General features: G+C 44.7%; 1 protein-coding gene across 2 annotated transcripts in view; it reads left to right on the top strand.

Moving 5' to 3' along the window:
• RHPN1 (rhophilin Rho GTPase binding protein 1) overlaps positions 1–18,271 on the top strand; it is a 58,118-nt gene that overhangs the window by 20,796 nt on the left and 19,051 nt on the right. For both annotated transcript variants that reach the window (XM_077809718.1, XM_077809717.1), the window contains exons 3-9: positions 4,423–4,551; positions 9,404–9,479; positions 10,206–10,283; positions 11,494–11,618; positions 12,541–12,707; positions 13,399–13,586; positions 16,534–16,690. In XM_077809718.1, the coding sequence (XP_077665844.1) occupies positions 4,423–4,551; positions 9,404–9,479; positions 10,206–10,283; positions 11,494–11,618; positions 12,541–12,707; positions 13,399–13,586; positions 16,534–16,690 (920 nt within the window). The remainder of the gene's footprint in view (positions 1–4,422; positions 4,552–9,403; positions 9,480–10,205; positions 10,284–11,493; positions 11,619–12,540; positions 12,708–13,398; positions 13,587–16,533; positions 16,691–18,271) is intronic.

Genomic DNA, 18,271 nt, shown 5'->3' with positions numbered 1-18,271 from the left:
AAACCGAAAATGTAGTCAAGGAAAGCTGTGATTAGTACTGGTTGGTGGAGCTTACTGTTAAGCAGGGTTTCAGCTATGTGGGTGGCTGGACATTAGCTGTTGGAGTCAGGACAAGTTCCCATTGTAGACAGAACCATACTCCTTAAAATGATCTGTTTGGAGCGTCATTCCTCTTTCCTAAGAAGCTACAGTGAATGGTGTGTTTGAAATAAAATGCAGTTTTGTTGGACAGTGTAGTAGCTTTTGTTTGATGGATAAATAAACTGACTGAGACAGTTAAGCAATGAAAGTCTTTTCCCGTCTTGTTCAAATACCACTGACTCAGCAAAGTAATTGAAGCGATTAAGGGGTTGGCAATAAACCATATTTTTAATATCTCTGTACAAAGAATTAACTAAGCAAACATTTGATAACTCCTCAGATTGATCAAGACTCATGGTTATATAAGGTATATTCTTAATGAGATCAAAATGCACCCTTGTGCAGCGTCAAGTATGAAAACTAGAAACTGTTTTAAGTTCTGTTTTAAGCAGTGCATCGTCCTTGTGCTGACTTTCTGCACAAAGGTAAATTTCACCCTTAATGAACCCTTGGCCATTGCCTAGGGGGTTACACCAATATATGGAAGGTGCCATGTCCTAGCTAAGATGGATAGATTCAATACCAGACCTTTCTGAAGTGCTGCTGCCTAACTAATTAATTTCATTTGCAAACAGAATATAGTCTGACCTGTAAACTATACACTTGGCTTTTTAAAAGGCTGACCTTTCCCAAAGCTGAAAAAAATTATGAGCAAAATTCACTGGGAGTAAACATTTAGATGTAAAAATGCAAGTGAAAACTGAGTTAAGTGTTTTCAAATGTCCAACCTCCCCCCCCCCCCCCCCAACCAATTCTTCATTCACAAAACAAGGTCTCTCTCTTTCGTTATGAATCCATCCTGGTTAAGAGGGAGGGGGCGGATAGGGGGCAGGGGCCAGGCTGTTGGGGGAGGCACAGCCTTCCCTACCAGCCCTCCATACAGTTTTGCAACCCTGATCTGGCCCTGGGGTCAAAAAGTTTCCGGACCCCTGTTTTAGCTGTTACTGGATCGTGGTGTTTGTGAACACAACTTGCCAGAGGCTTGAAAAGGCTTTAGCCCTGAGCCAAGCTGAAGTATGGCCGTGTCCTTTTTTTTGACTGCACTCAGCTAAATAGAGGCCCAACTTGATTTAAGGTGAGAGACTAGGACATGTTTCAGCAGACAATTTGGGTGTTGTCAGCTTTCCCCTGCCATCAGGTTCTCTCTTCCTGTTTTTTTTGTTTTTGTTTTTTTTCTCATGAGCCAATGAGAAAGGTGCAATTGGTTTGAAAAGCTGTCTCATCAAAGCAGGTGACTCATTGCAGCTTAAATCCATCCTTCATGTTTACATCTGCTGATATAAAATACATGGGAGAAAAAGCAGGCTATTCAGCAGGATGCTGCTATTGAGTGACCAAAGAACAGGCTTTGAGCTGCAATATGTTGCTATTTGTACTGGAAAAGCTGCACTTTTCATATCTAAGAATTACTTTATTTTTAGCTCTTTTAAGTGTATGTGTGAAATCTTGGTTGAAAGTGTGTACGTGGAATAAGATTTGAGCCTGTATTGGAGATATTGGCTTGTCTAGTATCACAGGAACTCTGTGGCAGAGGCAGGGACAGAATCCAGTTCTCCAGGAAAGCATTCAGTGCCTTGATTGTGAGACCATGCTTTATCTTCCTGAAATCCCCTGCCTCCTTCACCACACACCTTCTAACTACTGCGGCAAATGAAGTCAGAGGTCCTACAGACTAATCCCCAGAGCAGGCCCATCCTGTTCACTGAGTAAGGCAGGGGTCCTGTTGAAAAAATAGTGTACGATCATGTAATTAAAGACTCTCATAATTCCATGTGGAAGGATTAGGGTTTTATTGGTAAATGTCAATTTCACCATACACACACACATCAGCAAAAAGTCCATCAATCATAGAAATTTAGAGATAGGCAAAGAAAAAATGTTTGAACTTAGATATTTACTTTGTATATTTCAACATGTTTGTGTTGTAAGATTTGAATCTCAACATCAGTTGTCATTATCTGCTCCCCCATAATTTTTCACAACTAAGAAAATTTAAATTGATAAATAGAAAAAAAATGCTTAAAAATAAACACATCTGTTAAAATTATAAAAAAACAAATTGACTTCTGCCAAGGTTAATCATGGTGCATGCACACAAAGGGATGAAATAAGGAGGCACAGGCAAACTTAATTCTGATGTTTTCTAACTCATGAGGGCTTGACTTTGCAACCTGAATGTTCTCTTAGTAATTTTTGTATGTAATTATGCATATAGGGACAAGACGACAATGTTTTCTAATAGGAAGGTCACTGGATTAGAATTTAGGAGAACTGGGTTCTGTTTCTGGCTCTACAACTGACTTGCTGTGACCTTGGGCTACTCACTTCACCTTCCAGAGCCTCTCTTTCCCTTCCCATCCTCTCTTGTCTATTTGGATTGTAAGCTCTTTAGGGCAGGGAGTGTGGTGTTTTTTTGTTTTTGTTTTTCTTTCATACAGCACCCAGCTCAATGGGGCCCAATCTTGCTTGAGGACTCTGGGCATTAGTGTGTTAGGAATAATTTAATGATAATAAGAGTATGCCTTCATACTTATCTGTAAGGACCCAGCATGTTCCCTGGCTCCATCCCCCTCCAGTTTGCATTCTGTCATATGTTCAAACCTGATGTTATGTGGGGAAAAAAGCATGATTTTAAAATGTCAGGAAACTTCATTTTCTTTCTTTCTTTTTCTTCCTTTTTTTTAAAAAAGTTGAGCTTGTCCCTATCCCATGTACTGTGTGGCCCTAGACCAGTGGTTTTCAACCAGGGGTATGTGTACCCCAGGCGTACGCAGAGTTCTTTCCAGAGGTACATAAGCTCATCTGGATATTTGCTTAGTTTTGTAACAGGCTCTAGAGCCCTGCAGTAGGACTGGGGTCCTGCAGGACCTGCTGCCATAATAGCAGGAGCAAGATAACAATTCAACAAACGATGCGGGACTGAGTGGGCATGAGTATTGCAGGGTGGGACCAGAGCGGGATTTAAAAAAAAATAATCCTCCCGCACTGCAAACAACATGAATGCCCCGTCTAGCAGCTGCTGCTCTCCGGCCGCCCAGCTCTGAAAGCAGTGCCTCCACCAGCAACAGTGCAAAAATAAGAGTGGCAATACCATACCATATTTCTGCTCTGCTTGTGGTGAGGGCGGCAGTGTTGCCTTCAGAGCTGGGTGCCCAGCCAGCAGCTGCTGCTCTCCGGCCGCCGAATGACAAGGCTCACAAGTGAAAACCAGGCTCAAGTATTACACAGAAATGGAAGTACAATATTTACATCCCAATTGATTTTATTTTATAATTATATGATAAAGTAAGCAATTGTTCAGTAACAGTGGGCTCTGATGCTTTTTGTATTTGTCTGATTTTGTAAGTAAGTAGTTTAAGTGAGGTGGAACTTGGGGTATGCAAGACAAGTCAGATTCCTGAAAGGGGTACAGTAGTCTGGAAAGGTTGAGAATCGCTGCCCTAGACCACACTGTGGAACTCTGAGGCTCCCACAGAGTTAAATACCAATCCTTGGCTATGTTTTTGTCTGACTTTTTAAACTAAAGACTTCAATTTGAGATTGTGTGCAGCCTCACTTGGAAGCAGTCTGAAAGCTGCTTTGCTGCTGTCCCTAGCAGAACACACCACTGAGGCTGCTGGGCACTGTCCTAGTTGCTAGGCGTGAGACATGGCTAGAAATAAATATCTCCTAAGAGAAGCAGAAGGGAGTCAGGATGCCATGTCCCACTGCAGGCCCAGCTGCGTGTCACAGAGCCTTTTCTTCCTCCTGACCCCCCGCCCTCTCTCAAAAGAGTTGCTCTTTTCTCTTTTAACCTCTCCGTCTCTGCCTGTTAATGCCTATCTTTCCATCATCATTGATCATAGGTGGAAAGCCTTCAGGCTCTGGAAAGCTTTTGTTCTAAAATGCATTTTGTGAAGCTCAGTGGAAATACCAAAGATTATGTAGTGGTTAGAGCAGGAGTCCAAGAGCAGGCATGCTTCCTGGGTTCTCTCCAGCTCTGTCACTGACCCAGAGAGAGAGATCTGGGCATCTAGCTCATTTCAAAGATCTGGGTCTCTGTTTCTCACTCTAAAATAGGAATAATATTTCCCTACCTTGCTGGAGTATTTGGAAGCTTAACTCATTAGTTTGGAAGGCACCTTGTGAGACTCTGAAATGGCCTATAGGCATAAAGTGGCGAATGTCGTTCTGTTGGGAGCTGAAGGCTTGTGGTTTGAATGTGGTAGATCAGTGGATTTTATTTTGTGGACCACTTCCTAAGACAATTCCTCCTGTGCTCTGTCTCCTTTTTATTTTCAGGGCCACAAGTAATCACAAAGTAAAAGAAACAGTAGCCTTGGAGCTTAGCTATGTTAATTCCAATCTGCAGTTACTGAAGGAAGAACTAGAAGAACTGAACAGCTCTGTGGACGTATACCAGAATGACAGGTAAGGTGTATGGGGGGGTGGGTCACCAAGTTGAGCAGGAAGGTTGCTAGAGTTGCAGGGCCCAGGAAAATGGAGAAAGTGGTCAAAGCCTAAGTTCCTTCTAAGGGGCCTGGAGAAGAGAGAGGTAGAGGGTGGGCGGGGAACAAGTTGGAGTGTGCAGAGCTGCGGCAGGGAGAAGTGCCTCTCCTCCGAGCCTGGGGCTGCTGCAGCGGGGAGAGGGCTGGTGGGAGTCCTCGCTCACTGCCACAGCCCTGGTGCAGCCTGCACCCCAAACCCCGTATCCCCAGCCAGAGCCCTCACCCCCTGCACCCCAACCCTCTGCCCTGAGCCCCATCCCACACTCCGAACCCTTGGCTCCACCCCCGCCACACGTAACAAAATTCATTCTGCACAATGATCTAAAAAATTAGAAGGAACACTGGTCAAAGCCCTTGAAAATCAGGTGCGCTGGGCAAGTAGGTGCCAAGACACCACGGTGATGGGCATAATATAAATACCTAACTAGCAATATGCTACAGTAAGCCTCAGTATGTTTGCACAGTGGAAGCTGGGGCCCATTTCTCAGGAAAGTTGTGGAGAGGCCTTCTTACCCCATACCTCCTTCACAGTAGACATTGTGGGTGTGTGGCTATGGGTGAAGTGGATATGGTCTGTGAATAGATATTGTATATACAGCTGCCCATACAAGCAAGGGTCCCTACACGCTCTCCCACACAAACTATACCTCTGCACCTACTTGGAATACAGCAGGCAAGGAAGCTGAGATTTGGGGAGATTGCACTGGCCTTATTAATACAGTTCCTGCTCTTTGCATGTTTGGGATGTCAGTGTTGTCTCGCTTCCGTGTTCCATCCAGTGGGTACCACAGGACTGAGAGTTGGGAGATCTGGGGTCTGGATCAGCCCTTCCAATGCTTGCTCTGTAGCCTTGAGGGTGTCCTTTATATTCTCTCCCTGCCTTGGTTTTTCCATCTGTAAAATGGAGATAACACTGGGGCTTTATCAGCTAATGTCTGTAAAGTGTTTTGAGATGGATGGTGCTTTACAGGTATGGAAGGCTGATACAGGAGGAGGAATGCAGGTCTTAAATGTATCAAATAATCTCTCCTCAAACTGCGGGGTATGTAAGCAAAATCCCCCACAGCACATGATTTGCACTGTAAGTGAAGCTTGAGTGTGTAATGAAAGTAATTAAAAACATTCCTGCCTACGTGCTTAGCCTCCTTTTCTTGCTGCTTTGCTTCTCGTGAACTGGATTATTCACACGCGTTTATTTCCCCATTTGATTTTGTTTAAGAGGCCAGACCTTTTATTAATTGCAGCGCCCGGTTGCTGTGAAATGCTTACCCAGCAACCTCATCTGCTTGACTCACAGTAGAGGTAGTCCTAGCACCCTAGCCAGCAGCAAGCTGGCATGCTGGAACTTCTCAGCGGAGCTGTTTATCTGGGTGAGAAGGGAAGCACTGCCTGAGGTCTAAATATCAGGGACGCTGCAGCAGTCTCCGAGCTTGACATGCACCCCCCTCACATAGGCGCACACCCTGGTTCGCTATACAGCAGTTCAGCGGGTGCTGCCTGTGTAGCTGTCCCTTGGGCCTTCCTAATACTTGTGTTTCGAATAGGGTGAAGTTAGCAGAGGGGAGGTTTTATGCTCCAAGAGGGTTGCCTGAAAGCAATGGTCAAGTATGAGCTGCTCTCAGTTTGCAGCTCATTATAGAGATAGTGAAAGTAAAACAGAACCTCTCCCCCAGCGTCTGACTTGGTGGCCTGCCTGTATGCTGGGCACACACGAGCTAGATTTAATAATGTAGGGAAGCACCGTGAGCTCACCCCTGCAATGTGCTGAGCACCCTCATCTCCCATCAGGGGCCACGTGGTGGCCTCTGAATGCAGCTAACCATATCAGACTGTGGAGTTTTTTCCTCTTCCCCGGTAATATGCAACCACTAATATCAAAGGGCCAGATGTTGCAGCCTTTTCCCCCTTTAGTGCTTGGTCAGGTGATTACTCACCTGATTCAGGGCAGCTGAATTGAGGCTACTTGCATAAAAGCTCCTTGAGGTGAATAAGGGTTGCAGAATCTATCCCTTGACTCAGTCATCCAAATTAGTAAACGATACAGGTGATTCCTAACCACCCCAGGCAGGCAGGGGAACATCGTTCTGCTCCTGTGCTAGCGTGACTTCCTGGCAAGTACTTCTAGGCCTTATCTACACTACCACTTTACAGCACTGAAACTTTCTCGCTCAGGGGTGTGAACCCACCCCCCCCCCCCCACCCCCCGGTGCTACAAGTTTCAGCACTGTAAAGTGGTGGTATAGACAGTGCACCAGTGCTGGGAGCCACTCCGCTCGTGGAGGTGGGTTTTTTACAATGCAGGGAGAACTCTCTCCCAGCCCTGGTTCCACAACTACCCAGCCACGTTAAAGTGCTGCTGCGTAGTGAAGACATACCCTTAAGCTACGTCTACACTACATAGCTTTTAGCGACACGGCTGTGTCGCTACAGCTGTGCTGCTAAAAGGCGCGCAGTGTAGCCACTGTTTGTCGGCTCTCCTGCCAACAAAAAACTTCTACCCCCAACAAGCGGCGTTAGCTTTGTTGGCAGGAGAGTGCTTCTGCCAGCAAAGCGTTGTTCACACTGGCACTGCTTGTTGGCAAAACTGTTTTGTCTTTTGGCTTGTGTTTTTTTTTTAAACACCCCTGAAAGACAAAAGTTTTGTCGTTCAGTTGCCAGTGTAGACATAGCCACTTCGTTTTCATAACTGACCTCAAAGGCCCTGTTTTCTGTAGTTTTAAAAAACACCAAACAAAACCCTCTTAGTTTATTTTGTGGCATTTTGGATCAAACTGAAATCTCATTAGAGGAAAAAGTGATAACCCCTTTTCCACACTCATTATAGCTCTCAGGAGGCTGTTTATTCAGTGACTGAGTAAGTATGAACAGACCTAGTTGTGCATGTTTGTTTTTCTTTCCCTCTCCTCCCCCCCCCCCCCCCATTTTTCATGACCATGTGATATTTCAGAAACTGCTGATAAGCTCTTGGTGTTAATGACAGACCTGGGTTAAATAACCTGCTATTGTGTAAACATGGATTGTAATAGTCCTGACCCTGTGTGACCCCCTCCAGATCTCACTCCACTGCCTTTCCTGCCTCTTTGAACCAGTCCTTTGGGAGGCTCTGTGTGTTTGCCTAGCATGTCCCTGTAAAGAGGATTAGATAAATTCCTAACTTTAAATAAACAACTGTAGGTCCATTAGGCAAGTTGTAGTTTGATAGGGTAATGTGCAAAAGAGGAGGTCTGATGGAAAAATCTCAATCTACTGATTTACACCGCAAAGGGACCATCACTGAAGCAGCTAGAAGTGGGATTATAATTGCTCGGAGCTCACTTTGCTGTGCTTTCTCATCTGTACGGGAATCGTATTTGCAGATATAACTGTGGACTTCGAAGGGACACTTGTATTTGGTTAATACTCTCTCTAGAGATGGGGGAGAGGGTCCCAAACCAAACCTTGCTAATCGAGCGCTGTACTTTGAGGGCCTGATTCTGCTCTCTCACCTGGTTACTAGGAGTTACTCTACAAGTCAGTGGAATTACAGCACTGAGTGCAGAATTGGGCCCTGTATCTCTAATAGGCAAAACCAAGTCTCTGGATGCAAATGCTTCCAAATATGGAGATTCGGTATCCAGGTCACAATCTGAACTTACCCAGCATTGGAGTTCTTGGTTTTAGTGTTCAGATCCTGCCCACTATAGGAAGAGACTTGAGCTTTGCGCAAACTGATCTGAATCTAGATTGGGGTGGTCTCTTTGCCAAACTGCAGTGTGGCGAAGGTGCCATCATGTGCTGCAGACACAGTGACCTGTTGCTGCTATAAAGATACGGAATTAAAATTCAGATTTTTCAAATTTTAAAAGGCAGCCCTGGCTTGATAGTTATCTTGTAAGCATTGAAATGCTGGCCCTAAACTACTTGGCAGGAATCCTCTTTTTAAATGTTGGTGTTGTAAACCATTTACAAGATACATATTAATGAACACTTTCCATCTTCAGAGTGCTTTACAGACATTAACTGATCCTGTGATGTAGGCCAGTGTTATATCCCCATTTTATAGGTGGCAGGAACCTAAGCCATCCTAACTTCCACCCCCTTTGGCAAGTCACTTTACAGTGTCAAAACTGGGATTGGAACCCAGGAGTTGCTGGATCCCTGATCTTTGCCTGTCTCCCAAGAGCTATTCATTAAAACACCTTAGACCATTGCAGCCAATACAGCTTCTGATCTTTTGGCTGCTTTTTTAAAATTTAAAAGTGCAACCTAAAAGCACTAGATCCTTACCCATTCACTGAAAATCATGACAGGACCTACGGGTGAGCCCAAAGCCCTCATAAACTAAAATGCTGTTCCTGCTGTGAGTTCTTTCAAAACTACCTTCACAGCTGAGAACGTTCGTGTCTGGCTTCTGTGTGCTCCCTCACAGCCTGGTCCTTTTTAAGTCAGGTGGGAGTTTTGTCTTCAACTTTAATGGAATTCTAATCAGGACCGTGGTAAAGTGACCATTAACCTGAGGCACTCGGGCCTATAGCATTTGAGCTGCCATTGAAGTAGGCCAGAGAAGAATATAAGAAATGCCCCAACGGATCATATTAATGACCCGACTAGTCTCAGACACCGGCCAGTAGTGAAAACCCACATACTGCACCTTTTGCCCTTCTAATCAGAGGTAGCATTTTTTCCTGACCCCAGCTGGTGATTACTTATGGCCTGAAGCATGAGGATCCTTTACACATATAAGATAATAGTAACTGGAAATATAAACTTTGCTTGTCTGTCATATTTTGTTTTAGTGAATCTATCAGCGTCCCTATGATTCCTTTAGGGCTAAAGGAGACTAAGGAAATGGATTTAATGGCCCCATTAAAGGTAAGCCTGCTTAAGGTTATTTGAGTTGACATGCTGACTAGGGTGGGGTGGCACCTCCCACCTGTATGAGTCAGCTGTCATCCTGCTGACTCCTTTTAACCTTAAGAACATAAAGGCATAAACTTCAGTATAGTTACATTATTCCTTAAATATTGAATGTACACACATCATGCCATGATTATGAATATCAGTAAGTTGCAAGTTTTCAACAGAGACCTTACATGTTATCCTTTATGGACAAAAATACCCTATAAGTAATGTATTTGATATAGTGAGTTTGTCAGGTCTGAGATGAGTTGTTTGCAAAGAATAGGGGACCCGTTGCCAAAAGGCCTATGTGTTGCAGTAACACCAGTTTATAAAGCCTCGCAAATAATAGGCCAGATCACATCCCCTGGGCTTTTACTTACAGAGGGGATGAAAGCAGCGGAAAAGCTACCAACAAACTCTCCTGAAATCTGTTGCGGATGGGAGCCCAACCAGTTCTCCAGGAGCCCCTGTGCATAAACATGGTTTTGTTTGAAGCTTTGCAGGGTTAGGGGGTGTGGTAGAACTGCAGAGCTGTCTCCTGGCATTGTTTGCCATGTGTTTACAAAAGGCATCTACTCCTTTGCTAAGAGAGATGGTGAGCTGCTTGTTCAGTAGCCACAGAAATCAGTCACCCAACAAACTAAACCAAAAGCTTATATTTTTTCCCTGTCTCTCCCCTTACCCTCCCCTTTCCAGGATCTCATCTGTGAACATTATGGAGAAGATGGCATCTCATTTGAAAAGGAAATCAAAGAGCTCATGGAGCTGCGGCAGGTTTGTGCGCCTCATGTTTAAAAAGGAAAATCCATCCTGTTTTGGCTGATTCAGGAGGAAAACGGGGCTTCTTTGCAAATCATTAATTCTTCTGTGGGTGAACTTTACACTTATCTTCAAGAACTGTTCTGTAGCGCTGTGTGTGCTTTATATCATTGGGGTATGGAATTCCCTGGAGCACATGTTGAAAATGTTGCGGCTTCAGTTTATAGGTTACAAAATACTGCGTTGGTGCAAGTGTCTGCCCTTGTGAGTCAAGCTTTAGGACTGGGGCCATAGTGAGCAAAGTTTAAAATTGGACCATGGTTCAACCATCAGAATTATTTATCTAAAACGGGTCGGCAACCTATGGCAGGTGTGCCAAAGACTGCAAGCGAGCCGATTTTTAATGGCAGGCTGCTGAATGGAAAAAGTGCTAGAATGGAAAAAGACTAATTTTTTATCTGTTAATTAATAATGGAACTCTACGGTTCCACCCCATATCTATTAAAACCTATCACCTTAAATTACCTTTGAGCTGCTTCCCACACCTGCATTTGACCAGATCTCCTATTTTTCCCAAGCTTTGGTAGATTAATGTAGTTGCCTCAGCAAGGCTGCAGTAAAAACACCCTTAGCTTTCAGTTTGCTGAGGTCAGTCTTAATAATCCAGCCCAGAGCTGGACATTATCGCACTTGCCTTTCCTCTCATATTAGGCATCATATGGGTGAAGTGGTGCCAACTATAGACCTATATGGTTAGATCCAAACATTTTATATTAAAAGGAGTTTAAGGTTTCAAAGTCAAGCACTCAAAAGTTAGGAGATGCTTTGCTAGTAAATCTTACTTCAGCCCTCTTTTATCAAAATGCACAGAGCACAGACTTGAATCATCATCATATTCTATTTTTTTTTTCCTCTGGGATCCTTACTTCATTCACTGTATAGGTGTACTGTTATTTTCTATCATGGGAAAAGAATCTCGGATGTGTTCATATAGGATGAAATTCATCCCCCATGCCAAAGGCAAGGCCTCTGCACCTCTTAAATCCCACTTCTGTGCCCTCAGAATAGTGCTGAAGTGGCAATGAGTGACGCATAAGCTTATGCTCTCTCTGATCAGCAGGGAGTGTTTCACGTTAATTGTTGGTGCGCTTGCCACTGTTTCACCCCTCTTGATGTCTAAAAGCCACAGCTGCATGTGTTTACTCCTTTCCCTCCTCTTCCACAGGCCATGCGGACTCCCAGCCGGAATGAAGCGGGGCTAGAACTTCTGATGGAATATTACAACCAGCTTTACTTTCTTGATAACAGATTCTTCCCTCCCAATAAAAACTTGGGTGTCTTCTTTCACTGGTTAGTGAGGGGTTTTTTGTTCTGACCTCTAATTGTATGTGTAGTCTTAATATTGCTGATTTTGGGGTTGAGGTTAAATAGATCTAGACCCCTAGGCCTTCTCTAGAGCTTGTTCCTCTGAAGTATTTCAAAAATCTGGCCTTTTCTCTCTGTCCTCATCACTAGAAGTTGGGTTCCAGCACTACATTCCATGTGACCTTAGGCAAATCACTTAAACTCAGTGAAGTCTACAAAATGGGAATTTTAATGGTCATGTATCTTTAAAGGCATTGTAACCTCATTACTGTCTGTAAGTGCTTTGAAATCCTTTCCAGCATGTGATGTATGTACAGTCAATGCAAAGTGTGATCACAGCATTCACAGTTTGTGTTTCAAGTTGAGCAAAACATGAACACACAGTGAGCAGCAAAGGAATCCAGAGCATAATAAATGGAGAGAGGCTTGTGTTTTTTAAACATCAGTGCCCCAGAGGCCTCCTTGTTCATGCCAAATCTTGTTTGGATGTTTTCAGGTCTGGCAGGCACCAAGGCATCGACTGCCTTGTGGAACACTCTGCAATGGCATTGTTCCCTTTGTGGTGGATTGTCCACTGCTGACAATTTTCAAATCAAGATTGGATACCTTTCTAAAAGATCTGCTCTAGGAATTATTTTGGGGCAGTTCTCTGGCCTGCGTTACAGAGGAGGTCAGGCTAGATGATCACAGTGGTCCCTTCTAGCCTTGGAATCTATGAAATTTCAGGCCTCATCTCTGTGGCTAGCCCTTCTACCAATATAGGCATTGAAAGTGGGTGGTTTTTCAAGCTGCTGAAAAGGCTGTTCCACTTTTGGTAGGTTTGTAAATCATGCTCCAGTGGTATCCAGTGCATACTGGAAAATCTGCATTTTAAGCTACACATTTGTCTTCTCCCCTCTGTCTCTAGGTATGACTCACTAACTGGAGTCCCTTCCCATCAGCGCGCTCTGGCTTTTGAGAAGGGAAGCGTGCTCTTCAACATTGGAGCTCTGCACACTCAGATTGGGGCAAGGCAGGATCGCACGACCCTGCAAGGGATCGACAGGGCTATAGATGCTTTTCAAAAGGCAGCCGGTAAGTCAGCTGTTTGGAGCTTTCTTGGTGATTTTTTGTTTTTGTTTTGTTTTCAGGAAAAAATGGCAGGAGGACTTGTTGCTCATTTCGAGTGAGAGACTTTGGAGTTGAGCGTATGCTTCGTAGGTGCATTGAGCCTGGCCGATGCCCCCTAATCCTGACCTGTAGCCCCCTGCTCTGCTATAGAACCAGAATAATAACCCACCAAATCCCAAGCTTTGCTAATGCGTCTCTCAAGCCTGACCCTGTGAGAAAACCTCATGACCAGTATGGAAAGTGCATCATTCTGAGGCATGTGTGATTGGTATTGCCTCTAGTCTAAGCCCTCTGGACAGCTGCACTCATTTACCAGAATCAGACCTTGGCTTCACGAGCACATCCTAATCAGCTGTCACCCATGATTCAGAGATGCTTAAGCACTGATGGAGTCTCTAGAGCACACACAGTCGAGGCAGGCAGGAGCAATGTACCGAGGCGAGGCAGGCAGAGTTTGGAGAGCACTGAGAATGAGTCCTAACAATGTGAAGTGCCAGGCATATCAATGGCCATCATCTACTGCTCTGCTAATCCCACTGAGTGGTGGAGGTGATGCTCACTCCTACCTACATTTGCCAGTCCTCCACTTGATTTTAGAGTTGTAAGCAGAAGGGCCTTTCGCAATGTCTCTCTCCAGCTGCTTCTATTCATGCAGGTGCCTTTAACTACCTGAAGGAGAACTTCTCCAACGCCCCCAGCCTGGACATGAGCACTGCCTCGCTGAACATGCTTGTGAGACTGATGATTGCCCAGGTGCAGGAGTGTGTCTTTGAGAAGGTCACCCTGACCAGCACCCAGAATGACTTCTTCACTCAGCTGCAGATTGCACAAGAAGCAGCCAGGGTACACATCACTGCACAGCTTCTGTTTGAACCCAGCAAAGCTGCCCATATCTCTTGGCTTTACTTAGCAGAGCTGTCTGGGGTGTGGCGGGAAGAGAAGAAAACCAGCAGGGAGGGACAAGCAGAACCCTTGAGCAAGGGAGATCTAGGAGGAAGCACAGCTGGCTTGGAGTTAGGGATGAGGCATTCCCTGTGGGGAAGCGATGGGATGGTATGGGACTACATGGAGCCGTCATTGCTGCAATGAGCAAGGGAGGCACTGCAGGCTGTGCACACTCGTTGTCCCACTGGGTGAAATGCAACCATTAGTCACTGCTGTCGGGAGGGGCAGCCATCGGTTTCCTGGGTACTCCACGCCTGAATAGTGAGCTGAGCAGTTGTAAATATTGCTAAATCTTAATCCATATTTCCAAAAAATAAAGAATCCTCTGCAAGAATTGGGGTTAAGTCACACATGAGTCCTTAGCTGAAACAATTTTGTGACTGGAACTGAGTGACAGGGGATGGATCACTCAGTTACCCTGTTCTCTTCACTCCCTCTGAAGTGTCTGGCAGTGGGCTAGATGAACCCAGTATGGCTGTTCTTGTGCTCTTAAGAGAACGTGTGGGGGGATGAGTGGGGTCCCAGAGGCCTGGAGAAGGGCAAACGTAGTACCTGTCTTTAAAAATGGGAACGAGAAGGACCCAGGGAATTAATTATAGACTAGTCAGCCAAACTTTGATACCTAGAAAAATACTGGAACAAATTATTAAACAGTCAGTTTGTAAGCACCTAGAGGATAATAAGGTTATAAGGAATGGATTATACTGGCTTGGCATGAATGCCTTCCTTTGAAGGAGCTACTGGGCTAGAGAATGGGGAGGGGAAGCAGTTGACATGATATATCTTGATCTTAGTAAGATTTTAACAGTCGCACATGACATTCTCATAACCAAACTAGGGAAATGTGGTCTAGATGAAATTACAATACGGCAGGTGTACAACTGGTTGAAAGACTATACTCAGAGTAGTTATCAATGGCTTGCTGGCCATCTGGCGGGGAGGCATATCTAGTGGGTCTGATCCTGGGTCCAGTACTAGTCAATATTTCACTAATGACCTGGGTAACAGAGTGGAGAGGGTGGTTATAAAATTTGTGGATGTCACCCAGTTGGGAGGGATTGCAAACATTTTGGAGGACAGGATTAGAACTCAAAGTCACCTTGACAAATTGGAGAATTGGTCTGAAAGCAACAAGATGAAAGTCAGTTAAAACAAGTGCAAAGTACTACAGTTAAGAAGGAAAAAATCAAATACAAAATGGGAGAATGACTGGCTAGGTGGTAGTACTGCTGAAAGGAACAGGGGGTTATAGTGGATCACCAGTTGAGTGAGGCAGTAATGTGGTGCAGTTGTGAAAAAGGCTAATATCATTCTGGGGTGTATTTAACAGGGATGTCATGTCAGACACGGCATTGGTGAGGCCTCAGCTGAAGTACTATGTCCAATTTTTGGCATCATGCTCGAGGAAAGAGGTGGACAAATTGGAAAGAGTCCAGAGAAGAGCAGCAAAAATGATAAAAGGTTTAGTGTGTGTGTATAGTAGGAAAAAGGCGGGGGGGGTATGTTTAGTCTTGAGAGAAGCGGGGAAGGGGAGAACTGATAAATCTTCAGATAGGTTAAAGGCTGTTATAAAGAGGACAGTAATCAATTTTTCTCCGTGGCCATGAAGGTAGGACAAGAAGTAATGGGCTTAATCTGCAGCAAAGGAGATTCAGGTTAGATTTTGGGGGAAAAGATTTTGACTATAAGGGTAGCTAAATTCTGGAATAGGTTTCCAAGGGAGGTTGTGGAATCCCCATCATTGGAGGGTTTCAAGAACAGGTTGGACACACACCTGTCAGGGATTGTCTAGGTTTACTTGGTCCTGCCTCAGTTCAGGGGGGCTGGACTTGATGATCTGTTGAGGTCCCTTCCATTCCTATGTTTCTGTGGTGACATAACTTCATTTTCTAATCTTACTTAAGGATAATTTGCTAATTCTCTTCATAAACAGTGGTTAAGCTCCTAAATCATTCCACTTTGCACCACAGCAGTTAGTAATGTTATCCACATGTGGTGTTAAACTCCCATCCAGGTGCTAAATATAGACCAAGAATATATTGTTTGTTTAAAAGATGCTCGCTCTCCAGCTATGACTCCATAGAGCCCTCCCTAATTTCTGAAGAGTTTTACAGCTCTACTAAGATGACGCCCCGGGGTGAAGCCAGGATGATATCTTAGCTTGGGATTATTAATGCTGTTCCTTCAGCTGCTGTGAATGCACTGGGTGGAACAAGTCAGGGACTAAACTGCCTTAGTTCTGGGATTTAGGAGACCTGGGGTTTATTGTGTGTGGCCTTGGTCAAGTCACTTAACATCTCTGTGACTTAGTTTTCCGAAGCGTAAAGAGAGGATAATGATCTTTACAGTCTTTGAAATCTAGAGATACAAATGTGATATAAGTTTGACGTACTGTTATGATTTTAATTGTACTGCGTTTTATTGTAACAAACACAAGTAGTTGTGCGACAGAAGTTAGAGCTGGAAAAAGCCTGCTAGGTTGCCTGACCCACTCCCTGCTAGTACAGGATTGTTCTCTGCCAAATGTTTTCTGTTGATTTGGCAACTCTAATCTTTGTCTCAAGCGATGAGGCTTCCACCCCATCCCTCAGAAGACTATTTAGCCTCTGATTGCCAGAAAATGGGAGTGGACAAAAGGGGATGGATCACTCAATGATTGTCTGGTCTGTTGATTACCTCTGAAGCATCTGGCATTGGCCTCTGTCGGAAGACAGGATTCTGGGCTAGATGGACCATTGGTCTGACCTAGTGTGGCCGTTCTTTTGTTCTTAATCCACAGCCTCACAGTTAGACTGTTGTCTGATTGGAATCTTCTCATTAATAACGTGTGTTTTGATGGTTGCAGGTTGAAGAAGTCTACTCCTTGGTGCATCAGACCATGACCCAGGCTCATGTGAAGGATTATGTACCTTTCTCATGGGCTACCATGGTCCATGTCAAATCTGAGCATTTCAAGGCCCTCTCCCACTACTATGCTGCCGTTGCACTTTGTGACTGCCCTTGTGAGTATCAATCCTACAGCTGACCAGCAGCCCAAAGGCAGCTGTGCTCTCACCTAAACGCTTGTTTATCTTACATCTTTTTGTAGCATTCATCAAAGCAACAGCTCAGCACTTGGCCCCTCAAGGTTCAAATGTGGGACATGAGCAAAAATGAGGGGGACGCAAAAATGAGGGGGACACAAAAATAACAGTGCAGGAAGCATAATGCATTGTGGGACACTTAACATAAACAGAACTATTTGAAACCTCACTTAATCTGAAACTGGGGACAGGGTGTGCAGCGGAGGTAAACTTGATACACTGCCTGCCTACTTCTTGTACAATGTTTGTAAAGGTCTTTGAGAGCACTGGCTAAAAAGTGCAATAGGAATGCAATATGCTCTCTGTTTCAGAGTTGCAACAGAGACATGGGAGTAAACAGCGAGGAGAGGGCTCGTGGAGTGTTGATCTAGCACTTGCCAATCAGTGTGGTATCTCTAAGGCTGCAATAAGAAGTATTCCACTTAGCATTCTGTACCTAGCACTGCCTGTGGGTGCACTGTGCCCTCAGAGTGAAGGGGTAAGGACAGTACAGAGAGACAGCTTGAGGAAAGTTCAGTGAGGCCCTGGTCTGGGACTTGGGAGACCTCAGTTCAAATCCCAGCTCTGACACAGACTCCCTGTATGTCTCGAGGCAAGTCACTTAATATCTCTGTCGCCATTCCCCATCTGTCAAAAGGAGAATATTTCTTTTCTGCTACCTTCTGCCTGGCTTGTCTGTTATGTGTATATACACAGTGCCTTGCACAGTGGAGCACCAATCTTGTTTGGGGCCTCCAGACAGTACAGTAATATAAACAGCTGATTTCAGAAAACATACATTTCAAAAATCAAGGTGTAAGTAATATTTTTACAATGGCACAGCTCCACAAAAGGGGCTTAGACACTGCAACACTGAGCATCACAACACCTAACTTCGGGGTGCCAAGAAAATGACAGGAACAAGGCTGGGATCTACAAAGCCTATATAATGAATGATCAGATAGGTACCTTAGAATGGGGTCCACAAAGCCAACAAGAGGGGTGTGTTCTAAGCCCCACCCCCTCTGAGTTCAATTCCTGTTCTCCCCCAGTTATTGAATTACTAACCGAGACCGGCATTTGGTCGCCTAGGTCGCATGTGGAGCCTCATCAGAGGCTGCCTAACTCCATGTAAAACAGCGGGGTTGGGATGGAGGAAAACCTCCTTTATTCCTATGGTTAATGTGCTCACTCAGAATGTGGGAGACTCCCTCCCGTTCAAGTCTCCCCTCTGCCTGACAAGAAGGGATTTGAACAGGGATCTTCTACCTTGCAGGTGAGTCTCCAAACTAGTTGCCTAGAGGGTATTCTGATGCAGGTCTCCCTCACTCTGCTATTGAAGTTATTCCACTTTAATTAAATGACTGGATCATTTAAATATTAATTGGGCATGACAAAGAGTTAGAGTGACTCTCTTGGTTCAGGCACTTACATGAGAGATGGCAGATCCCTGTTCAGATCCCTTCCTCTCATCAAGCAGAGGGAGAACTTGAACGGGGGATTAGACCCTTGCAAACCAAC

The sequence above is a fragment of the Eretmochelys imbricata genome, chromosome 2, assembly GCF_965152235.1.
Source record: "Eretmochelys imbricata isolate rEreImb1 chromosome 2, rEreImb1.hap1, whole genome shotgun sequence".
NCBI classification, from domain to species: domain Eukaryota; kingdom Metazoa; phylum Chordata; order Testudines; family Cheloniidae; genus Eretmochelys; species Eretmochelys imbricata.
Note: the sequence above shows the minus strand (reverse complement) of the source record. Positions and strands in the feature narration are given on the sequence as shown.